Genomic DNA, 26321 nt, shown 5'->3' with positions numbered 1-26321 from the left:
ATTGGAACAATATGGTGGCGCTTAAATATATACAGTATGTGGGTGTTTACATGTGCAGCCAGGAACACGTGAAAAGTTTGCTCTGATAAAAGCATTGCCAGAGGGTGTGTGTGTGTGTGCGTGTATGTGTGTGTGTGTACATCAGCTGCTGGAATTTCAACTTCAAAAATGTTTTCAACTCTTAATAACTTTCTCAAATTTGAAATGTCACAAAAAACACGTACATAGCAACGTAGGAATGTTTGTCCTCCTTCAGAATACGTAATTTGTTAGACTGTAACTTGTAGCTTTTGCTCATTCTGCCTTTAAGCGACAACTGGTCCTCATCAATGCATTGCTCTAATCAGAATCCTGCCACGTTTTGCCAAATGAAGCACACGTGTTACAGTTTGTGCAGATTCCTTCCCCCGCTGACAGCTTGCTGTGTGTTACAGGAGATTTGTGGTGCTGAGGACAAGTGAGTAGAAAATGGACACACACGATAAACACAATAAACACAGCTTTCATTCATTTAGTCTTCCTTTTATCTGCTGTGAACCACTCACAAACAGCATTAATTGTGTGTAACAGATACAAATACAGCTTGGTACAGCACACTTAGATCATAATCTGACCTCTGACCTCCATACGGTGAAACAATAGAAATATTTTCCTGCTTAAAATGGTTTCAAGGAGGGCTGCTGTAGTAACATATGACCAAATATGGAAACAACGTGTATGTAACGCTGAAACGTCGTCTCTTGTGGATTTGTTCCACCCACCGTGACCTCCACCATGTCGGACATATTTTGACAGCAAAGTCAAATGATCGTCGGTCCACATGAAAGGTTTTCTCCACGGTTACACATTAGTAACCCGAGGAACGTCTCAGAGAAAAGTCAATCAATGGCTGAGTTATCCGTTCTACATCTGTGGCGAGGTGATGGATTCTATTGTTATTTAAGTTTTGCTGTCCATCCACCGCCAACCGGGTGAGCTGAGCAAGTTCAGTTCCCACTTCATGTCTCTGCTGTTTTCTGGGTCTCGCTGAGAAGTGACTGTATTTGGGTTTGGAACCAATCTCTGTGAAACAGAACAGAAGCAGAACATGGAACATGGAAGCTCCACACAGAAAGGTATGGAGCAGGGCTTTGAACCAAAGAGCTTTCCGCGAGGCAACAGTGTAGCAAAATGTAACCTGTCCTCCCCTGGGCCCTGTGCCACCATGTTGGTTCATAAAGTTTTGGACAAACGGGATGAACCTGATGCGAACACACAACTCTGGCTACTTTGTTTTCCTCTGCAGACTGTTTTTAGACAGCTCAAATCTATCTCAGCTGTTATCATTGTGTCACGTCACGCTGTGCCTTGCTGTGTGTGTGTGTGTGTGTGTGTGTGTGTGTGTGTGTGTGTGTGTGTCATGCAGCGAGGCTTCATAAGCTCCTTTATCAGACCGTCGGCACCCTCCTCTCCGGCCCCCTGCTGTCTCTTTTCATTTTTCCCATGCTTTCACACCCGCACACACACATTCCCTCTCTCACTCTCACACACACACACACACATATCTTAATGCTGCGTGTGCACATTCCAGCATCTTAACACGTTATACTGGCCGAGCTTCTCACAGAGCGTCTGTGTAAACAAAGAGCAGCTATATTGGACCGGTGCACAGGTGTGTGACGAAGGCCATTAATCCTGCAGCTCACTTATTGTTTAGCTCATAATGACGGACAGCAGGTTTCACTGATTGGCCTGCTACACCCAGACGGTCAGGTGGATTAATGTGAGACAGGGATTAATACTTCTATTTCCATCATGTCTGTCTGTCTGTCTGCCCGTCTGAATGTATGTCTGTCTGACTGTTGAATCTGCATCTTTGTCCCCACATTTTGCTGTTGTTTCCTTCAGTTTGTCAGTGTTTGTGTCCGGGTGCAAGAGGTTAAACTTTTCCACGTGCAAAGGGCCAAGGAAATCAAAGCACATCATGTCACAGCTGTGTGGGAGGCATTCAAATGTGTTTACACGTCAAATTGTGCTGAGACATTTCTAACTCACAACTAGAGTTCTTTTTAAAATTGTTTCCATTCCAAAATCCATAGACAATATTTTAACACTTTAACACTTATTTGTAAGTAGCAAAAAGGAATTGTAAGGCTTTAAACCTTTAAAATGTTCACTAGTGCTCCTAGATCAATTGTGCAAAAGCGCATCATGATGACACACACAGTTTATAACTTATTATGCATCATATAAAAAAGCATGCATTTCATTCCCATCCCCAGGCTTCCTCTCATAATAATCAGCAGTATGTAACTTGACAGTTCATGTGATAGTATAATAGTGGAAGTTCATCATAATAACAGCGTTTTCAGATGCATAAATCCCTGCTGTAACAAGTGAGCTGTTGAGCGTGACAGCTGACAGCAATCACACTGATTTACTGCAGGAAAAAACTCAACTCATTCAGGGGGGGAAATGTTTTGAATATGAATAATTATTTATTTAAGGATCATTGGTTTCTATCTGTATATACATATGTAGCACATTAGTCACAATGCAAAGTAATACAATGGAACATCGGTAAATCAAGACTCTCTCTCCCTCTCTCTCTCTCTCTCTCTCTCTCTCTCTCACACACACACACACACACACACTCTCCGCTCCACTTTGGGGATGATAAGCGGAGGAGTAGCTGGGAGAGCAGGAAGCTTCGCGCTCTTCCCCACTTTGCGTCGCATTCCTCGGCGCGTGTGTGTGTACGTGAGACCCCCGCGCGCTCCTCTTTCTTTCATGGAGGCTCCGCGGTCGAACTCCGTCACTTTGACAGAGACGCGCCGGACCTCGCGGACGTGAGAGGGCCGACACTTCGCGCAGCCATGTCCGCCGCTCAGGGGCTCCTCAACAGCGTCTTCTCCTGCTCCTCTCCAGCCTCCAAAGCCATAACCAAGCGGAGGTTACGCCAGACCCGGAGCCTCGACCCCGCTATTATCAGACATTGCGGCACCGGAACCGACGTAGGGACCGGCGCCCCGTTCCCCTTCGGCGCGGCTCCGGGGGACTCAGGTGCGTCCCAGGAGCGCTTGGCTGCCAAACCGTCCCTGCGCACCAAGTACCCGACCCTGAAGGAGCCTATAACGCCGTCCGTTTCCTCCCCCTCCATCCCTCTGGACGTCTCCCCGTCCTCCAACTTCCACTTCGACTATGACACGGTGAGGTTCGCCAAACGGAATACCGCCGGGGACCTGCCGTTCCTGGTGAGGGGGATCGTGCCGTCCGGGAGCACCGGCGCGCTGTTCTCCCCGCGGAGGTGGCTCCAGAAGAAGGTCCAGCCGTCAAGCTCGCGCGCCTACGTGGTGTGGAGGTCAGAGGTAAGAGTCCTTCTGCTCCTGTAGGTCCACTTAAACCAACTTAGAGCGACTTTAACAGCTGCAAAGGTGCTATAGAAGCGCCCAGGGGAGTCAAGGAGGTGCTGGGCTCAGGGTGGGGTGGTAAAGTGGTCAGGACACAAATCAGGTCTCCCAAAATCTCCATTAGGATCCTGTCCGTTTAGGATGCATGTCACATCTAGAGTTTATACCTCGGCCAAGCACCAACTGTCCTCCAATTACGGATTGAGTCAAACTTTTGTCCTGTTCCAAAGTTATTGATAAAATGTGTTGTTGTCATAGTAAGTCAAAATCGGCTCAATAGATCAATTGATTGATTGTTTCATTAAGTTGTCAATCAAGTTGGGTGAGAGTTGACTCATTTATTCATTAGATGCAGCACTTTTGGAAGAATGTGCCACGCCCACTCAACTTTGGCAGCCAATGACCGCAAAGCAATGAGTGTAAAATTCTGTGAAAATTGTGGCCTAAGGAATCCCGTAAAAATTGTGATTCTATGACTCACGCTTCAAACGTTTTAGGTGTAAACGTGAATGTGGTTGTTAACAAAATTTAAGCAGTGCTTGCCTGGATCACATCTAACCTGGCCACCAAGTGTGATGAAAAATTTCATGCAATGACATCATGTCCTTGGTGGAGGTATTGATGCATATTTGTCTGAAAAAGAAGAGTTTTGTACGTAAGTCCAACCCGTAAGTCCAGTTTTTACTGACACATCTGTTGACAATCTCCCAGTGGTGAACTTTTGAGTCTTTGCTGGTAGAAACCTGCCTGCGCGCGTTAGATTCCCGCATCATGCATATCGAGACTCGGGGCAGGGCGGCCTTGGCTGGAGGTTGTGCTGTGGCCAGGACGCAACTGGGAAAATTTACGGCCGTCGGGAGCAGGAGCGCTGACCCCACCTGAAACCTGCACCTGGAAAACGTCGAGCAGCCTGTTATTGACCACTGGAGCTGTCGGACGGATTGCCTCCCCTCTCACATTTTGCCCAAAGGCACTCGGTTCACCTCGCTAACCTGGACTTTTGGATTTCTCCCAGAGTCACGCCTCGCTAAACGCTCTCCCGGGAAAGCTAAAGGAAAGCTCCTGGAGATTTTGAGGATGAAGAAATTTCAACAAAAGGTGTAATGGAGTGTGCAGATAGTTTCCTCCCATTGTTGCCTTTATGGCGGCTGAGCTTTTGTTTTCACGTGGGCTTTCACTAAGACGAAAGCTGCCGTGTATGAAATCCTTACCAAAACATACTTGGAGGACTTATTTTTAGCGGCGGCGCTTTATAGGCCGCATAGTTGGCGTGCGTCCACATACGGCTAGAAAGGTACGATAACTTCCCCTCCCTCTTTTCTGGAGTTTGTTCCAACTCTGTCTCTCTCGCTTATCTCAGTGTCTTTGCTGCCTGGTGTCCGTGTGTGTGCATACAGTATGTGTGTGTGTGAACCGGCGCTAGGGTCTTGAGGACGCACGTCCCGGGACTCGACTCGGTTCTCACGGCTGCGAGCGGTCACGGGGTCAAAGCCATGCGGCCCTCAAACAGCTCTCCCATCATTTCCTATTACAAAGAACAACTTCCAGCTTCACCCTCTCTGTTTCCAGTTCTCTCTCCCCCCCCCACACACACGCACACTCACACACTCACGCAATCTCTTCCTCTCTAAGATGTTGAGAGGCTCTCGCTCGCTGCAATTTTCCCACCGCTGCGAGCCTGTTTTGCTGGTTGTTTTCTCCCCCTCCCCCTCCACCTCGGCCCTCTGAGGATAACATGAGGCCATCGGTTTTGGAGTCATTAGTACAATCTGGACTGTGGAGTTATTGCACCTTAGAGTGTTTATAAAAATACTAAGCCAGGACGGGCTGCTGCTCGACTGGTATGTTTCACACTCTGCCAGCTCTGAAGTCAAATCTTGGGATGAATTCCAAGCTCCAGCCTCTGTGCGTTGGGAATATAGGGTAGATTTTGGATCCATTCTGGCTTCAAGGCAGTGGATTATGCTTCAGAAGTGTTTGAGGTAGATCCTGTTTGGTGTAAGAATCCATCCTTAGTTTCAGGCTATCAGACGTTCTGTTGCGGTGAGGTAACAAACTCTGAGAGCGGATGGAACCCTTTGAAACTTCTATTCATTTAAATGTTACAGTTTAGGGAAACGAGAGAGGATATAGGATCTAACTTATTTTCCTATCGCATCATCCCATCACCATAAACAAAATTTACGACCGGGACTTCAGCTGATGTAAGACCATCGATACCAAAATGTTTGCACGGTTAGACATCTGACTGAGCTGTTCTGTGTGTGTGTTTCAGTGTGTGTGTGTGTGTGTGTGGAGTGTGTCCTGTGCTGAGGAGTCTCATGCTTTGCCTTTTTAAGGATGGCATCGAGGAGCAGACGCAGAGACGAAAGCGACGTCTTGACAGCTATATTGGCCGCTATGGCCTTATAGCTTTCTCATTTAACGCGGGCGTGTTTTGACGTTGAGGGAGCGCAGACGCAGGAAAGCGTGAGAACACTTCCTGTGTTGTTACAGCCGGAGGTTCATCGACTCGAATAGATCCAACCTGTCGAGTGACTGGCTGTAAGGTTGGACGTCATGGATGTATGTAAAAGTTATAGAACTCAAGCAAGCGCTGAAATGTGTATTTTTAATTTATGTGGGTTAGACGCTAAACACACACACATACTTTTTGGTCTTCCCTGCAGCCCCTCTCGCACACACACACACACACACACACACACACACACACACACACACACACACACACACACACACACACACACACACACACACACAAAGGCCCAGAGAGGAAACTGGTCGGTCTAATTTAATCGTGGTTGCTTGTGGTGCGCCAGAATGTTGACATTGTGTCGTCTATTTTTAGGAGCACTTACTCTAATGCTTTAGAAGAGCGAGCGAGCGAAGAAAATTATTCACACCAATCACATCTCCACCATCTGACGTGTAACTTATTTATCCGTTATTACAACGTGTTTGATGAGCTGATGACTTAACCACTTAAGCCCAGCGGGAAAAATAATACTTTCACACTGTCTGGCATGTTTCTTGTTCTGCTGAGCTCATTCTGCCAGTCAGCACTACAGACAATACATCGTATTCTACGAGGCCCGTAAGGCAAAAACAGAGACTGAAAACAAAACCTGGAAGTCCCATAAATCATCCAGTTCTTTTTTCTGTTTATAGCGATCATTCATATTTTAGACGCAGCAAAAAAAGACGGCATTAAATCCCCGGTACGCTGACCGCTCGAGGCGCGACCGCTGACTGGTAAAGGTATTAATTATTTCAGCCATCAAATGTGGTGAATTGAAACAAGGTAACATCATCTGCAAAGGATGAATTGGTGGCTTTTGTGCAAATCAGCCCTTTAAAATGTTGAACCTGAAAAATCGCTGTTTTGGCTGCTTGGCGCCTTCGAGAACACTGGGATTCAAAAGAATTCCAACTCGGGTTCCCATTTGAGTTTGCACTGAATCATCTGGCAGTTTTCAGTAGCTAAGTTTACATAATGTCCGCTGCGTGCATTTACATTGCGTTGAGTTACGTCTGCGTTTCAAGGCAGAAACCAGCTTTTCAACGAGGGATTTCAACTCGCCGCTATAATGGATGTTAGGCTTTCGCAAATAGACGTTTCCCACTTTCCATCTGTCACATTTTCCCCATTCCTCCCTAAGTTTGTCGTATCATCATGAGTATTAAAACATTTTTTGCACAACACCAGAATAACACAAGTGTTTACACACTCTCCTGGCTTGGAGCGCCGTGGCCTCTTAACCATCGCTTCTTAGAGCTGCACGTCACAGTGGATGAAACTTATTGTGAAAGCAGAAAAGTGCACAAGGAGCCCCAGTCCCAGCTTTAAGAAGACAATTCCAGAGTTTCCTGTATTCCAGATCTAGTTTCGTCCTTTCTTTAATGGTTTTAGCTGAACTCCACTGGCAGGATCATTCAGAATGGATTTTAAAGAGCTTTTACTGGTCCGCAAGGCTTTAAAATGGTCTCGGTCCAGCTTCTCGAACCTTACGTGCCTTCACCATCACTCACATTCCTCCACTGCTGCTGTTAGAGCTTCTGAGACCCAAAAATCCCCCAAAACACCAAGGAAGCAAGCACAGTAGACATATTTAACAAACAACTTAAAACAATTAAACCTTTCCGTCAGCTTTTAAGACTTTAGATTCTTAAGTATTTTATCTCCAATGTCCAGCGTCTTAAATGGCTTTTTATCAGAGTTTCATCAAGTCTTTAGTAGGTCTTCATGGAGTTCTGCATCTTATACAATGCACATCTGTTTCCATGTCCTCATGTGTTCCTGGATTGTCTCCCCAGTCGGAATCATACACCTGTTCAAAACCCGATCAGGTGACCTACATTTCGAAGACCGGTGAAAGGGTGACAGCGTCTCCTTTAAAGGCAACGTTTGCGCCGTTCTCTTGTGTTAATAATCAAACACAGCTATCAGCATGATGCAGTAGACTCGTACGTCTCTATCAGGCTTCAGTTTCACTTGGTCACTGGCTCAAATCTTCTGTGTAACTTTCCCGTGATTTATTATACTAGGATCTCCCGCATGGTATGTGAAATATCCAATGAAAAACATTTCTGCTTCAAGCTTTTCCTCCATAAAAAATATTTTTTCCCCAAGCTGCTGACGTAAACTTTGATTTAGCAGACATCACAATTTCGAATCCTGTCCCATTTTTGGGTGAAATATTCGAGTATGAAAAGTGAGCTGGTCCATATGTTTGCAATTGTTTATGCAGTGAGCTGTGGGGTTTGACACCGGCCGCGTGGCTCCCTGCCAGCACGACAGCAGTTCTGTTTTTTCTGACCAAAAGTGTTCCAGGTTGAAGTGTTTATAACAATTTGCACAGCGAGGGTTGAGAAATATATCAAATACAGCACACACACACAGTAGGCGAATATGGCAGGAACAGAATGTGGCGACACGCTGGTCCCCTGCTGCGTCACGCTGGTCCCCTGCTGCGTCCTCCAAAAACCTGCTCCCTCCTCCTCCTCCTCATATTCCCTCATAAAAATCATAACAAACCATGAAAATGTGACAACCGCAAGAAGCAAGGCCATGGCTGAAATTTGTCCTGTACAGTGCCTTGCTCAAAGGCAACCGCAGAAGCACACATGCACACGTGACTTTTAACCTCTCTATTTGTTCATGGAACTCAATCCCATAGAAATAGAAAGTGCCTTCTTGTGCGATGTAACTCCATAACGTGAAGTAGCTGAGAGAATATTGTGGAAATATACACACAGGAAAAAAACATAACCAAACAATGTTAAAACACCAGCATGTCACTTTAAGAGACCTGTGCTTGGTTGCAGATCGATACAAAAAGTGAATGTGTTCTTCCCAGGTCTATTCCCTCAATCTCGGACAACAGCAGGGACATGGAAGTCCATCCCTGGTTACATATTTGACACTTCCAGCGGTTACACAAGTTTCCAAAGCGTCTTCTTCCTCTGTTGTAACACATTATCGTGCTGTAACAGAGAGACGTGAACCCGTGAACCGCACTATTATCCATTTTGCTTTCCTCCCTCGTTTCCTCCCCGAGTTCATTCAGAGTGAAGAGTGTGCGTCGGAGGCAAAGGACCTTGACGGTGAGACATTTTTGGAATGCTCTTAGCAAAAACACACCGCAGAACAAATCCATGTTCTACCTCGGACAGTTCAACTTGGACATAAATAATCGCGTGATTGATGCTTTCGGCCAAACATCTTCACAGCTTGTGAGAGTTTTGGACTGGGTTACCACATTTCTGAGGAGCCGAAGCCCAAGCTGAAGCCCAAATATTGCAGAAATCAAGGAGTTGATTCTGAAATGTCATCACAAAGCTTTAATAAATTGTTATCGTAGATGATGTCAAACAGGTCAAGACACTGAGACTCATCTGCTTGGCTTGTAGTTGTATTTTCTGTTTCTTATCCGCTCACAGTTCTCTGTCTTCAATCAAAGTCTGCTATTCTTATCTGTAGTTTGTAAAGAGGAATATTAAAAGTGTGAATGTGGAAAACCGCAGCATCCGTCTTAATGTTGTGATCTGAAGTTGGTTTTAGGGTGGATTTGCTCCTGGCATGATGGAGACCGGATTGAAGCAGGGTTGGTTTTAGGGTGGATTTTCTCTGCTGTCAAAAACTCATAAAACCAAACCGAAGATCAAGATTTAAAATTAGAAATGAAACCTAAGGAAATTACAAGCAACCACGTTTTACCAGACATCTAAACTTTGACAAACGAACAGCTTTCCCTTCCCATTTAACAGTTTTATGCCTTGCTCCAAGACAATGGGAAATCGGACTACCAACAAACCTCGCGAGCACCCGGAAACACTTCACAGAATGGACCTGGGCCTCAAACCCAGGACCTTCTTGCTTACAGACTGTTACTTTAATGAACTTAAACATACATTAAGTTTGACCTGACCTGTGGTTTCTTGCTTTAGGTGACCTCTCTCCGTGTTCTGGAACATTTCCCACCTCTTGGGACAAAGGATTTATGCGTAAGCCTCTGCGCGGACCGTAGTTTGATTATGCTCCTCATTAAATTTAATGGGCCTGCTTGTTGCCATGGCCGCGCTCACAGCCCCACTCGTGCAACGCGTAAATACGGCAACAAACAATAGCCTCGCCGTTTCAGCTGGAATGGTTTAATTGAACTTTATTTGAACAGTGCTCGAGTGGAAAATTAGCGCTACTGCCGGGCTAATAAGGAATTATTAGGTGATAGACGCGCGACTCATTTACATCCCGTTGAGACATTGAGTGTGACTGTGGGATGTACAAACAAACGCCGACCTCTGATTTATGCCGTAAAGCAACATCACCGAGAATGAAATGCATTGTAGAAGCTGAAGAGGCAGAAGCTGTTTCAGGTTTCATACAGGTCGATATAGATTCGACTCACATAAGCACCTGAGCCAAAAAACCTCCAGAGATAATGCCTACAAAATATTTCAGACCTCCTCTCGTTAATGTACAGAAACCCAAGACGTCGCAGGGCAATTTTTGGACAAGTTTGCATGATTCGGCCTTGAAGAGAACCATATGAGGCGGCGGGGCGTGTGCGCGGCAGTGTTTTCCTTTATCAATCTCGCGTCTCCTTTGGGATGTTTTCTCAACAATGTGGGAAAAGAGAGCAGCTTGAAATAGAGACGCCTGGAAAGTAAACATTCATTTCCGCTGCCAGATCTCGCTGTCTGTTGCCCATTAAGCCGCTCGTCCGGCGAGAAAGCCGCGGCGTTGGGTTACTGTTTGTCTCTGTGCATAGGTTTGTATAGGAGAGGATCCCGAGGCGGTGGGCGGATGATCTAATTGTGCGTGTTTGAGGCTCGCAGGCCTACGAGTTCACCCCCTTGTGTATTTGTGTGTACATGTGTGTTACAGTGACCCTCATGTCCACTAATGTTCTGTCTAATATGGTTTGTCACGGGCCAGAGGGGGAACATGGGCAGGATTCACACACACACACACACACACACACACACACACACACACACACACACACACACATCCTCTGGCAGACCCCATGGTGCGTTCACTTTACAGCTCCACGTTTATGTATTTATCTCAATCAGAGTAAACTGCGGCGATATGATACGGCACGCTGGGTGGACATACTTCACGTCGTCACGCACAGACGAGCCTTTGTGGAGTTCCAGTGGCTATTTCGTGGGAAATGTGAAAGATGAGAGAAGTACAAACATTTATGTTATCATACATACATACATTTGTATATTCTGTAAGGGGTGGAAAACGTTTGTACTTTCAATGCCTTCACACTCGGATTTAAAGAGGAAAGTAGGAAGTACAAGGAATTCTTTGGAGTAAACAGTACAAACAAGGAGTTGTGCAAATAAATGGGAAGGTGTGTGTGTCTGTGTGTTACAGTGGGGGAGTTCAGATGGTAATTTTTTGGGAATTCCAGGTCAGATCACACAAAGTGATGCATTGACAACTAAGTAACCCCTCTTCTCTTCTCTCCTCTCCTCTCCTCTCCTCTCCTCTTCTCTCCTCTCCTCTGCGCTCCCTCTCCTCTCCTCTCCTCTCCTCTCCTCTTTGCGTGTGACATCTTGGCTGTTTTGGCGTCCCGTCCCTCGCTCTGGTCACATTTCTGTGGAATTTCCTGTTGATATTTGAGGTACACAGAGTGCGAACAGCAAGGCTTTTGCTGACCACCTGATCTCTCATCAGAGTTCAGACGGTTGTGGAAATGTCATGGGATTGAGATGTTGTTCCAGGCCTGGAAAGTCCTGGGAATTAAATTTTTGCATTATTCTGGTGAAAAAAGTGGCCACCGGGTGCCAATGCGTGCTGCTATAGTAACGTCCTCTCAGTCGCCACACACATGTTTAGTCAAATGTGACAGTAAACATCCTTATTATGCAGATTTAATGCGTTGGTTAACTGTGACAACTCAACTCTTATGTTTGGAAGTTCAGTTTAAAGCCAACAGGAAAGTGGTTTTGTCTGCCACTGTCGTTTTCCAATTATTAGCATTAAAAACAGAATTGTAATGACCGGACAGAGTTTGTTTGCACTCACCAGAGGATGAACCTTTTTCGCTCTGGGAGCTTTCCTATCCTTGTTGTGCCATCTTCAGTCAAACATGGAAACTCTGCCTACATATCAAGCAAGATAAGTGTGTGCTGAGATCAGTCAGGCCTGCACATTGAATGGAGCGTAACTGCACACACACACACACACACACACACACACACACACACACACACACACACACACATGCATCCTGCATCTTATCTCCTCTCTCCCCACTCCTCTCGGCTTACGGGAGTCTCCATTATCTGCTGGGAGTGAGCTTTTGCTTAAACCTTTGGGCAACGCCGCGATTAAAGTCACAGTGTGACGTGAGGGCGTGGCCAAAACCCACACTGGTTTGGGAGGCAGGCGTGAACCCCAACGTTGCATCATCCAAAGCACCGGTTGTTGTATCTAACTAAACTTATAACTTCATGTAGAGCTTTTAGAAGTGATCCATCAATCCATAAGGGTCGATTCTATGTGAATGGTAAGTGAAAGCCAAATATCTCCAAAATGTTCCAACTTGTAAATCCAGATCAGATGTAATTTTCCCGGTAATTACAGTTTGCTTTGACTGACGCGGCAAACCTCCTTGGATGAAACTCCTGGTCATACATGTATATATACTGTAGATGTGCTTCAGGGGATTTAGAGCAAAGGACCTCCCGCCCCCCTCAAATCTGTCAGGCGAGCGAAGAAGCAAAACAGAATGAGGGAGCTCTGGCATTTCAGACACAGCCGGAGCTCCACGGCTAAAAATAGAAAGAGCAGCTCAGTGGGGTTGACGCGGGAGGCATGGGAGTCCTATTGGATGCAGGTGTGTGTGTGTGTGTGTGTGTGTGTGTGTGTGTGTGTGTGTGTGTGTGGGGGAGTGTGGGAGTGGGTGTGTGTGTATATGGCTTTGCAGTGAAGCCGTGTGAGTTTTGGCTTTTTCATGGTCTTGGTGTTGTTGTGGGGAAACGACCTCAGCAGCAGCCAGCAGCTCTGGGCCTGCAGCATGAGCTCATCAGGAAGGCATTAGGATTGTTACGACTCCGCTGGGCCCCAGAGCGGAACACATCAGCGTCATCTAGTGGGGGTTTGAATGCACGACGGGGTTTGTTTACTGGCAGAGAGCACGGATCGAAAGCAAGTGCAGAGAGCAGATTCAGCCAGGAGGGGGTGCTAGTCAGCTTTGAAGAGGCTTGGGCAGCACTAACTCGCTCGCTCTCTCTCTCTCTCTCTCTCTCTCTCTCTCTCTCTCTCTCTCTCTCTCTCTCTCTCTCTCTCTCTCTCTCTCTCTCTCTCTCTCTCTCTCTCTCTCTCACACACACACACATACAGAGTGATGAATCAACAGTGAAATGTGGGTGGGCTGTGCTGCGACCGCTCACAGCTGCACACATCTGTCTCCGCGGCCTCACAAGTATCTTACGAAAACATCGCAAAAGCCGTTGCCAACTGCGCACAGGACATATTTCACTACGCTGGGACTAAACAAAACCTGTGTGCGTGTGTGTGTGTGTGTGTGTGTGTGGGCGCGCGCTTGTGTGTGCGTGTTATCGGGTGAGTCAACAATTTTAAGAGTTGAAAGAGGACATTTCTACAGGCTGATAATGTGAAAATATTTGCATATAAAATTCCCTGCTGATGGGATTGTGGGTTGCGTTATCTTTGTTATCTTTTCCCAAAGCGCTCACGCAGATAAACTGCCATTATATACTTGTACATTCCCTTTAAATACTCCTCCTCCTCCTCCTTACCGCCACACCAATAAAATCTTCTGGTAAAGGCGGCCCTCTGTTATGGTTACACACTTGCAAAGTATGCTCATAAGGGATGTCCAGCCGAGTGGGGTTGTTTGTACTGTCACCATCACCCACGTATCCACACACACACACACACACACACACGCTCCGGCAGACACACACACACACACACACAAACACAACAATGTGTGCTTGTACTGCTCTGGTAGAGAACAGCGTCACTTCCAAGCACGGATCCTATTCCCTCCTGCAGACTACCTTCCCAGAACATAAATGTGTGTGTGTGTGTGTGTGTGTATGTGCATGATAGCATCTTCTGCCATCCAATTTTCCCACGGAATGTTGGTTTAATTCTTGGATGATTTAAAGAGGATTTAGATTTACAGGTTGGAGAGGATTTAAATTCAGATTAAGAGTGAATTTAAGAGGCTTTAATCCGTTACTTAAGTAAGTAAATGTATAAATGTGCTGTGCGGATGATTGATGGAACACCGTAAAGTTTGGGGAAAAGCTTTTACGTTCGCTTCTCACAGCACCTGGCGTCAAGTCGGTGTTTCCTGGAAGAGTTCCACGGGTACAGGAAATGATGTGTTTCACATTTCCAGCAGCGGCAACAAGAGTTTGTTGGGGATAAACAGAAGAAGAACTGGGTCACGGACACGGGCGGCGGCGGCAGGGTTTACGTGGCTGGACGGAGGAAGAGCGCCACCTAGAGACAGACAAAAGGTTATGGTTACAGCTAGCAGATAGGTGAGGCCTCAGCCATCATGTTTGTGCCTCCCTGTCCTCTCCCTCCTCTTGTCACCATCCTCTCTCTCCCCCTTTGTTTCGTCTCTCCGTCTCATTATTCAGCCTCTCGGCTCAATGGGCCACAGATGCTTTTGTCTTTTTTTTAAGGGACAATTTCAGCTCTGCAGCTCTGCGTCTTCTCCTGTCTGCTCCTTTTGTCTGGGCTCCAGGGGCTTTAAATGAAAATTAAAGGGGACCAAAAAAAGAACCTCACACAAACAGGTGTTTAGCATTAATTAGCATACGTAGAAGCCGGGATGATTGTGCTTAATGAGATACGCAGCAGAGGTGAGTCGCTTTAGTTTCCCTCTGAGAGCTGCAATTTGCCTCAATTTGACCTAATTGGAGGATTTTGCCGACGGTTTGGAGTCTTTTGTTGGAGCTGAGGTATCATTGACGAGAGAGAGAGAGAGAGAGAGAGAGAGAGAGAGAGAGCAGAGGAGAGATGGGGTAAACACACACACACATACACACACTGACACACACCTGGGTTGGATTAGTTCTGGCCAGCAGGGAGGCTATTTGTTAATGGAGACTAAATAGGCTCTGAAATGACTTAAGTGCGGTCGCGCGGTGTGTGTGTGTGGATGCATGTGTCAGTGTGTATTTGAATGGCTCCTTTCTTGCCTTTTGGCTTTACAACGGCACGAATATCTTGGCGTTCTGCAGCATAATACCTAATATCACAACATTACACATTATCCAGAGGCTAATAATGAACTCGACATTTTGTTCAGCTACACATGGATTGTTGTACTTGTGTGTTGGATGAAAATGTGGAGTAAATCCTTCATCTTGCGTTATCAATGTATTGATTTGGAGGAGACGTCCGGAGAGCTGCCTGTGATCTCCATCAGAGACGCTACACAAACTTCTGTCTTTCTGCCTGAAACATTTGCGTTTGGAATGGTTTCAGACCGGCCAATCAGAGCACAATGGAAGGCGGCCGTCCGTGTGTCCTTCTGTCAGGTAAGCCGCTATCACTAGAGGACGTAGACGCGTGTCCGGACTGAGCCTGGAGTCACTCAGACGCGCTCACTATTCACTTTCTTGCACCTTTTGTTTTGCCTCTGTGCTCACTATTCGTCAAGGACTCTGACACCGTCGACACTCCTCTTCCTCGGCTCTGTCTGTCGCCATGGCAACAGCCCGCTGATGTAAACACAGCGCCCGGCCCCTGCTTGTAGAAGCGAGAACAAAGGAGGCATCCTCTTCCAAGCGTAAGCATTCGGAGATGGTTTACACGCGGCGAGGCTCTGACGCAAACGGCAACTCGCGATTATAAACCTGATTATAAAATTGTGTACGATTGAAAGCAGCAACAAAGATGCAGCAACCCCTCACTTCCCTCATAACTTACCTGACCTCATGACATCATGTTGCTGTTCTAGGAGCGAGTGAGGGTGGAAATATCTGGAGTTTACTTTGTATCGTAGTAAATCGTAGCAAACGACGTGTGCTTGTGTTTAACAGGAAAAAAGTGTGAGTCATCGTTAGCTTCCCGGCTACACTAAATGTTTAGGCTGTCATGGGAGGAATTAGCATGTTGTGTTCTTGCGTTGCTTTCTTTCTAGCGTAGCTGTAACTTCTTCTTCTTCTTCTTCTTTGTGTAACCGCCATAGCAAAAAGTCTGGTTCCCGTCACTCCAGCTGGCGGAACAATTTTTCCGCCATATTTGAAGGTTTTCCTGAAATGTTGCCGTTTTCAAGTTGTTGCCTGAAATCGCACTCAGGGCACAACAACACGTCTGAAGGCTTATATCCTGGTAAAGTGGCTCAACAAGAGGAGAGACAAATGCAGATCCAACCTATGTATGTGTGTGTTAGTGTGTGTGTGTTGCCTGAAATGAGGTGGTAGGGATGTGGGCGGGGCCAGCAGGGGAGTCAAGCTTGGATTCCAGCTGCATTCCAGAAGGAGAAAGCAAGATGGGATGGATCTGTCAACCTCCCCAGCTCACATCTTTGTTCTGCCTCTTTCTTCATCCTTATCCATTGGCTCCACCCAAACACACACACACACACACACACACACACACACACACACACACACACACACACTGTATGTTTTTACTCTGTCCAGGCTGTATTGTCATGTGGTTTAACATGAGCTCCAGCAGGCAAACCGAGTTTATGTGTGTTGGTGTGTGTATGTGTGTGTGCAAAATCTTGAGTTTATGCTTCTTTTCCAAATTTAGACATTTTGCTTGTTAAACTCAAATCAAACAATGTAAATGTTTAAAGTAGTGAGGAGTCGTTAGAACAAACTGCTGAAGAAGAAGAAGTGGAACATACTGCAAAAACCAGAGAGTTTATTCTACTACACCCCCCCCCCCACACACACACATACATACACACACACATTCTCCTGTCCTCCTTATTCTCTTCTTTTCCTCCTCTCTCTCCCTTTATCTCTTCATTCTAACCTTAAATGAAAATGACATTTAACACATCAGTCATCCCACTGTCAGACTTCAGACCCTAAGCAGCTCTTAGCCGTTAATAGACATTCACTTCAGATCAATATAAATGTTATGACTTGATTCTCTCTTTTTCAATGTAACGTTATCAATATCAGCGATCAGTTATCAATACATATGAAGAGGCATCAGCACCGTAGATCTGCCTGGGATAAAACGGATCCTTTTGGTTTTCCGTGCTGTCAAATCCTTACACAGCTACTTAAGTGAAAACCAGAAGCTACCAGAGGCGTCAGATTATTGAACATGAATCAATGTGATCGATAGGATTTCAGAATAAAAGCAGGCGGGAGGGTTTTTTTAGACAGCGCATTCCTCGAAAGGCCGCTGTGTTTATACTGCGGACTAAATATTTAGGCATCCAGGCTGTTCAGTGTGATTGTGATAAAGGTTGGATGTCCTACAGTACACACACACTCGCACAGTCACACACACAGACACACACACACGCTCAAAGGCTGTGTGTACAGCTTTGCAAAACATATATGATACAGAAAAATGTAGAAACAGATAATATTGGGGAATTTGGAAAATGTAAACACGCAGACACGCGCACACACACACACACACACACACACACACACTAGCGCACGCACACACACACACAGCCTGTGGTGGTTTGTTATGTCTATAAGGGTTCACCTGAGTTCACAAACCTGAGCAGATAGATGGATGGACACATTCAGTATGTTGGACCAGCCAGCAAACACACACCAAACAAACAAACACAGAACTGGAACGGTCACAACGCAGCGAGAGAGTTTGACACCTCAGCAGCCGATGTGCTCGCCGTCACACCGTTCGCTGGATGTGACATCACTGTAGGTTTGCTTTAGTTTGGAGGCCAGCAGCTCCAAACCTTCCCACCTCAGGCAGAAGAGGGAGAAGACGGTTTATTGGAAAGGAAAAGTCTGAACCTTCGTTTGTTGTACTTTTTATGTGGGAACTGACACCTTGGGCGTCGTCGTTCAAAGCAATTACACACAGAGCGAAACTGTGATCACAAACCGGCTGTGATTGTGTTCGATTCCCATTCCGAGATGTCATTATCCCTCAGGTTTGGACCTTATTCAGGGAGATTTATGCGCGACTTCGTTTCTGAAATCCGGCCTCTTAATCTCACTTTGCTTTTGTCTGTTTCCCATTACGATCCTGATGCGTTCACACTGCTGCTATGGCAACGGGCGAGGGCTATTTTCTGCGTCGCCACTGCCAACAAATGCATCATCGCGCAGCATTTAAAACACAGAAACCTCATATCTGCACAGGTTTAACTACCAATACCAACACAGAATGAATAATGCATTACACTTCCCGGGCGGCACTTGTGTAAAGACGCCCGCCGTGTTATCCCGCGGCGATCATGCAAACACACCCACATCCTTGTTATTCTGCTGTCCACCACAGCTGGCGAGCAGAGACGCCATGGCAACAGTTGTGGCAGAAAACAGTAAGGAGGCGTAGGAGGTGAAGGACCCTCTGCTTGTGTGTGTGTGTGTGTGTGTCACGTGTGGTGGAGGACCTGAAAGACTCGCTGCCCGTACGTGAAAACCGCCATTATTAAACAAACAAGAACATTGGGCCTCACGTGCAAATGAAACAAACCCTTGAACTCCTTTTGATGATTGATGAAGACGATGATCGACGCAATCGCCAATCATCGTTCAGCAGATCAACTCAACAGACCAGGATGTGATTAAACACTTTCATTTCCTTAATTACCTCCTACATCCAGCTTGGCTTTCGTACATTTCAGAGTAATTGTGTTTAAATGAATGAGATAGAAGTGATTGCAATTGTTTGAAGCGCATCTGCTCTTGTTTTCGTTACACGTTAAAGAATCCTAAAGGTTTCAAAACCGAATGGAAATCCTAGATGAGGTTCATGTAGACGCCGTTAGCTGTGGTTGTCACACAAATCTGTTTCGGTTTGTGATGCGTCACTCAGATGAAGAGAGAGAGAGAGAGAAAGAGAGGAGCTGACAGAGCACCAGACAGGGAGAAGGATGGAAGGTCAGAGGTCAGGAGGTCACATGAGCAGCTGAGATGAAGATGATAAACAATTTGAGCAGCAGACAGACGGACGCAGCAGCACAGAGCACAAACAACAGCTCCAGTCTGACGTCACTAGAAGTCAGGTGATGAAAACATAAGTCTGCACACACACACACACACACACACACACACACACACACACACACACACACACACACACACACATATATATACACAAGCTGCCGATACACATATGTGCTGGATTCCTTTTGCCTCATGAGGAGAAACCCTTTAAACTTGGCTAATGTTGGATTTTTGGATGGGTTTAGTGCCTTGCTCAAGGGTTTCATCACCAGGAAAGAGTAATAGTAAAAACTAAAATTTTATTGGACCAGGACAATAGTTGTGGTAATGAGTTGTTAGTATTTGTAGCAGCAGTATTGCTGTTGTTGATTCACCACTAGAGGGCGAGATTCTGACCCGTCCGTCAAAGTTCCCCCTATAAAAATAGATATATAACCACAAGCAGCTGATGAAATGTTGGACATTAATAAAAACGTACATTTACCAATTGAATATGAATCACTTATGAGGCTGCTGCTCATTTATAAGCAGAAAGGTCTTTGTTTTGGACCAATGAAGCCAAAGCGCACCGTAAATGTACTGCGGGTTTCTGCCCTTATAATTTAGTAGCTGGCAGGTCGGGGTCAAGCGGTTTCTCTAGGAAACGGCCGTGACCCGCCCGCCGCTTTACGCACGGTCTGATGGAGATGGTATGGAGATGAAAGCCATGCGGCCGAGCTTCGCCTGGAACCCACATTCTTTGCTTACATCCACGTCTCCTCTCTGTTGGCCCTAAGGACGCCGTATGGAGATTTAGGACGAGTGGGTCGGCCTGTTGATAGAAGCCTCCAGATAGAATCCAGACCCACGCTGTCGTCACTCTGAGTGTGTTGGTTTGTGTGTGTGTGTGTGAGAGAGAGTGTGTGAGTCCTGTGTTTGATAGATGTTGAGTGATTGGTTACTCCAAAAAAACATGCCAGAGCGTTCCTGCAGGTCACGGCTCAGACGTGGAGGCGGACGATGGTCAGAGACCCTCGACCCGGGCGTGGCTCCTCAGTAATAGTGTGTGTAAGTGTGTGTGCGTGTGTGTTTCTTCTGTGTGTCTGTCTGGCTCTCTCTCACACACACATTCATTCTCCAGTCATGAGGTCATCCCCCGATGCTGCAGTGTGTGTAGCTCCCCTGCTGTAACTTTGTTTATGTGCCCCCCTCCCCTCCTCCCGGTTTTCTCGGCCCCACACTCTTTCTTGTGAAACGGAGGTCAGAGGTCAGAATCTCACAGAACGAGAGGACGAGGGACAAAGTGACGGAACGATTTGCTGGTTTCGATGCTTCTTGTCGCTGATTTGTTCTTATCGCGGCGCCTTTGTCACCTTTTATCCATGAGCAAATATTAGATTTTTTTAGCTCCGGCGGCTCATCAGCTGGGGAACCGGCATGGATTGGTATTTATATTTGATCAGCTGTTTTTGCTCCACTGCATCTCTGCTCAAGCAACCGGGTGGCGATTACATATCAGACATATGATCAAATATTACTATTCATTTTTAGATCATTCGTACAATATTTGTGAGTATAGAATATATATTATAATACATTATTAGTGTAGAGATCACGGCTTTCTAATCCACCGCATTACAAAGAATTCCAGCTTCCCACAGGTGCTGCAGTTGTTGTGAAGGTTTGATTTATGAGTTTCCCGCCTTCCTGATCTTCCTCTCGTAGCGATGTTGTGATCGTAGCTTTGTGTTGCTGCTGTTTATTAAACGGTTGGTCGCCCGCGGGGGATTTTTCTCTGTCATTTACTGGATCGGCCTTAAAGCACTTTGGCAGAATACTTTCCACTCAGCCAGGGTGATTACACAACTCAGGCATTCGGCTTTTTGGAAGGAGGTGCCGCGGCTCCATGCTGAGCGATGTAAACACTGGACGTAAAGCTGCGGCTCAGCGTCTGGGCTCCTGTGCAGGGAGACTCGGGGGGCGAAAATAAGAATGGAGCTCTAATTACGCGTCATTCTGATGAACACGAGAGGCTGCGAGGTACAGAGGCCTGTGAGCTCGGCCAAGTTCAGCAGTGGAAAATCCTCCGCCTGCTTTGAAATAGGAAACACGATCACGCGTAGCTGTACTTCCGCCTCATTTTTAACAATTTCAAGATGACACGAGGCGCGGCGGCCGAGTGGAAGGCAGGAAGGACTCGATGACTCGATGACTCGATGACTCGCCCATTTAAGACTCGGGGTTTAAAAATTATTCACTCATTTCTCCATGTTGATCTTTCTTGTTCTTTCTTCCCTCCTTCTTCATCCACTCCCTCTCCCCAGGCTCTGCTACGTGTGTGTGTGTGTGTGTGTGTGTGTGTGTGTGTGTGTGTGTGTGTGTGTGTGTGTGTGTGTGTGTGTGTGTGTGTGTGTGTGTGTGTGTGTGTGTGTCACACTGGGACCACTGAAACACCATTTTAGGAGACAATGGGCTCCTCCTACAGGGCTGTAAAACACGACTCCTGACCTTATGGTTGAACTTCAGCGTCTATAAGGGGGAAGAGAAACTCCTTCTCTTCTTCTCTTCCTCCTGCTGTTCTCCCTTTACATCCTACAAAGAATGCAGCTTCTCATTCCTGTCTGTTAAATTTCTTGTTGGATTCTGCACATATCCTCTAATAAGTCTGCAAGTCTTGCGAACCAAAGGAACCAAATGAGAGGAATGACCCTCGGCAGGTTCACGGCTTCTCGCTCAGCCTCATTTTTGGGATATTTGAAGGTTTACACTAAGCATAGTCGAAGTTTGCCCTCATAGGGTTTTTGGGGCCGATGTTTTCTCTGATGCATGCTGGGGAAAAAAGCTCCAATCTCCCTGTGCATCGCTTTCGCCCAAACTTTCAGTCTGTTCTGAATCCAGCTGAAACTTTATAACAGCGCCTGCAGAAGCTTTGATCCTGTGTCACTCTCTCTTTCTTTCTCACACCCACACACACACACACACACATGGTCACACGTCTAACTGGAAATATGAGAGAAAGTAAAATCTGTGTGTCATGACACATGTCAACACAAACAGCCTCCCCGCCACATTGAAACACTCTCGTTTTGAACCAAGTTTTGCCCGTTGTAACACGTGGACCTATAGAATCAGAGGTTTAGATTGGAGGAGAATGATGATGTCATTCACCTCATATTTCAATATTTCAATATCATTCATTTATTTGTAGTTATTGGGTGTCGGGTCTTTGCTGGCGGCCACACACACACACACACACAGCAACTGCTTTATGGCTGCAGTAAGTCGTCAGCAGTTTGTTTGTTATCAGTGCATTTCATTGTAGCTGCACCGCCGAACCTCTCAGCATTCTTTAAATGGTTACACACCTCCATCCGATAAGCAGAGGAACCCTGTATCACAAACACACACACTCAGAGGGAGAGAGAAACACACACACACAAGTAATTCACTAGTTCATGAGGAGATAAACTGAGAGGTGTGTGTGTGTGGTTAGTTTGCGTGTCTCTCATTAATCCCACTGCGCTCATGATTTCGCTGAGCCAAAGCAAACGGTTTTCATTAACTCTGGTGAAAAGTGTGAGTGTGTGTATGTGTGTGTGTGTAGCTCATACATGCAGACACAGGGGCCTTGATAAATCTGGGTCGCACACTTCTGTTTTTTATGAGCTTGGACTGTTTTGACACCAATTGCCCAATACTCGTTCCACGTTGAGTTATTACGCAACCGGCACAGCCCCGAGCTCAGGCTGGATCTTCTAATCTCGGTGGACCATGAAGAGCACGTTTGAAAAGCAGAAAGCTCATAAACCAAAATTAGGAGCGACTCTGCAATGGAGGCAGTGGATCATAGTTTGGGCGGTGAGGTGAATGTGGGTCAGCCTGCAGAGAGCCAGAGAGAATGAGGGACTCTGTGGGGCTCTGAGGGTCTCCATGGTCTACTGGAGTCCAAGCTTAATGTGGAATAAAAACGAGCAAATCCATCGCAAAAATTAATGAAAGTAAATAAATGAATAAGGGATTATGGAGAGTAGGATGGATGGAATATGAAAAATCAAATAAGTGGTTGTAAAGAATTAATGAGTGGAAATTAAAATGATCTACAGTCAATCTCTTGTTCCACTCCATAAAGCGCCATAAACAAACAAACATGCTGGCGCTGCTCTGTGGGTCACTGAAATGAAAACATCTGATCATCAAAGCGTCTTCCTCCTTCAGCTCCGCCTCCCTGCCGCCTCTGTCAAGTCGGACGGACGCTTCCAAAGTAAGACTGAGGAGTAGAGGAAATTGCCTTCAAAATAAAAGCACAGGATTCGTCACTTAAAGACCAGCAGCACGGTGAAGCAGCTGTGAAATGCAGTGTGCCGGTTTGAATCTGGCTCCAGGTTAGAATCAATGTATTAGTTTCCCTACTTCAGCTCAGGATTAGACTGACATTTAAACTGTAATCCAAGCACAATAATCATTCCATCCCACATCTACACATGTTTATCCTGTTCAGGGTTGATTCTTTCATATCAATCAAGTTAAACTCACTCCGCAGTTCAAACTAATGAGAGAGTAGACCAGACTAGAATATGCATCACTATTTTCTGTGAATGTCTTTTGGATGGGATGCCGTATCCCTGCTCTTCTGCTAACGATCAGGGCTGCAATCCACATGATTTAACCCTCATGACTTCATCTCAGTCTCAGGAAAGATTAGAATTAATATTAATTTCTCTTAAATGACTTGAAAACACTTTTCATTGTACCATTCTTAAATATCTGTTGGAATACAACGTTGCTCAAAAGTGTTTTATTTTGAAAACCGGTACCGGAATCTGTTTTTGTGATTGTCGCCGCCTTGACCTCGCTCTCCCCTCTCTCCTCTGCGGCTCAGCATCTGTCTCCACAGAGCCGCCGAGCCGCAGTATGGACCCGTTACGCGTTACGCACCGTGGGCTCCTTCCTGGCACGGAGCTTTGTGACACGCGTGGAGACATCAACTCTTAGACTCTGACGCCGATTTACTGTCTTAACACACACAACCGCACACACACATACACACACATACATCTGCGTGTCTTGATTGCAGGAGAGACGCAGCAGAGACTTTCCAGACGAGTCCGCACTTTTTGGAGTTATCATTTTCTCTTAGGATTTTAGTTTCTTGCCCCATTTTTTGTGTTTTTACACACATATATGTGGATACTTGGACCGGGACCATGGGAGACTCCGTATTCCTCGACAGGCACAACTCTTATCTCGTAAGTACTTTCTGGGTTTATTGGCAATAAATTAACTGAGTTGGGAGTTGACGTGTAAGCGCGTCCACGTGTATGTGTGTGTCTGAGTGTGTGTGTGTTTGTGTTGTTGTTGAAACGTTAATTTGCTGTACGATGATGATTTTGATGCGATTTTTCATTCGTTTTGTCAAGTTTCCCCCTGAATGTGTGTGTTAGAGGAGCAGCTGCAGCCTTTCTGTCATCTTCTGTAGTGAACGTTGCGTCATGGTCAAGATATGAAGTATAAGCGATCTCATCCTCCTCTAATCTGCGATTCTTTACGGTTTACAAGTAAAACAATGAAGTTGCCAGGTTTAAGAAGATAAACGTCTGCAATTATGTGAAACAAAGGGGCTTCAACATGCACTGACTTCCTGTGATGGAACTTTGAGAGGGTGTGTGTGAACGAGAGAGAGAGAGGGGGAGTCTGTGCAGTATGCAAACGCACACATGCACACCACCAACCAGCACATTTCCTGTGTTAAAGCGGCAGACTTATGCTGTGAAACTCTCATGTACATGTTTGACACTGGACACCTGAAAGCACCGCAGAAGCATGAGGGCAAAACAGGCAGACGGGGGTCAAGGCCGCTGTGACCCCGGGGCGTTTCTGAGTGTCTTCAAGACCAATGCCTCAGCAGGTTTAGGCCGGATTTTGTTTGTGTGTTTGGCTGCATTTCTGTCATCGATGAAGCTGCCACGGTGCAGAGAAGCAACAGGTTGCTTGCAAAACAGGTTGCAGCTGATTTAAGTGGCTCTCTACCCCTCCTTCTCCTCCTCCTCCTCTTCCTCCTCCTCCTCCTCCTCCTCCTCCTCCTCCTCTCCAGGTTGTGAGTAATCCTCTGCAGAGCGCTCTAGCGGCTCATTTCTGTGGCTGGAAGCCCTCGTAAAGCTCAAACCGTTAATTAGAAAACACTGCAATTTGTCTGTTTTTCTTTGCTTTCTCCTGTAGTCCAGTGCCGCTGTTGGTTTTTAGGGGCCCCAAGCAGACTTTGAAATTGCCTCTCCCCCCGACCCCCAGCCCACCCTGATTGCAACAACATTACGTGGCTTATTACGTAGAGACAGCACTGCTCTGGTTGTCTTCAGCCTGCTGCTAATGTCATCATGATGGCATCTAAAATGTGCCCAACACACCCACATGAGCCTTACTTACTTACTTACCGTAACTGGCCAAACGTCGGCTTCTTTTTCCGATGTTTAATTTAAGACTTTTCAATCTTGTCAGCGCCTTGTGACCACAGGAGGAAATAGTATCGCCGCAGACAAGCGAGCGAGTGTCTAACATAACTTCAATGACTTTTCTATTCAACACAAATGAGTTCATCCCTTACATCCTTCCTAATAGAGCAATAAAGGGCGATTTTTTTTGGGTTGCCAGGTTGTGAAAAAGGCTGTTGGCAAGGTGTGCAATCTGCCTCCGGTGTAACTCGTTAAAACAGTTTGACCATTTATTAAAAGAAACGTATTAAATGTAAGACCACAGACTGGCTTTATTATTAAAGAGCCCTGTATTAACTCGCTGCAGACTTGAAGGTTTATTAAAATGTGAGACCTTTGATGGCCGACCTGCTGTAAATCATGAATAAATTATTTACTCCCCATTAATCAGCAGCAGACGCAGCTTCTTCGGCCGCTATTAATGGCGCCCCTATTAGAAAGTAGCACCTTGTTTTATGTGACGTGATGATGTAACTATGTTATCTTTCTTGTGAACCCTTAACTCAAGAACATATGGAATTATTTACTTAATTTAATAATATATAATGTATCATGATTATTCTGTGATATTAGCTTTGTTAAAGTATTTGTTTTGGACTTGTTATTAAGTGTAGTTTGTAATTACCTCAGCTATGTTGGTAATGTTTTTGCCGGTGTTGGTTCGTTTGTCTGTATATTTGTCAGAAGGATTGCTTGAAAAGTTATGAAGCAATTTTCACAAAACTTGGAAGGCTTGTTGGACGTAATCCAGGGAAGAGCTCATGAGATTTTTGTGCCGGTTGGCCTGAAGGTGGCGCTGCAGTGCCCACATTTATGTTGTATCAGGTAACTTTTG

The 26321-nt window shown here is 45.9% G+C and overlaps 1 protein-coding gene across 3 annotated transcripts in view; it reads left to right on the top strand.

The window, feature by feature from the left end:
- The first annotated feature begins 2659 nt into the window (after positions 1–2659).
- LOC143002385 (rho GTPase-activating protein 6-like) overlaps positions 2660–26321 on the top strand; it is a 56423-nt gene continuing 32761 nt past the window's right edge. For 2 of the 3 annotated variants that reach the window (XM_076152460.1, XM_076152459.1), the window contains exon 1: positions 2660–3347. In XM_076152460.1, coding sequence (XP_076008575.1) covers positions 2856–3347 — 492 coding nt within the window. In that variant the 5' untranslated portion in view covers positions 2660–2855. Of the gene's footprint in view, positions 3348–23868; positions 24248–26321 lie in introns of those variants that run through there. The other variant, XM_076152461.1, reaches the window with a different exon arrangement.

Source organism: Genypterus blacodes, unplaced genomic scaffold, assembly GCF_046128005.1.
Source record: "Genypterus blacodes isolate CSIRO-AG114 ecotype Tasmania unplaced genomic scaffold, CSIRO-AGI_Gbla_v1 ptg000056l_1, whole genome shotgun sequence".
Taxonomy (NCBI): Eukaryota; Metazoa; Chordata; class Actinopteri; order Ophidiiformes; family Ophidiidae; genus Genypterus; species Genypterus blacodes.
Note: the sequence above shows the minus strand (reverse complement) of the source record. Positions and strands in the feature narration are given on the sequence as shown.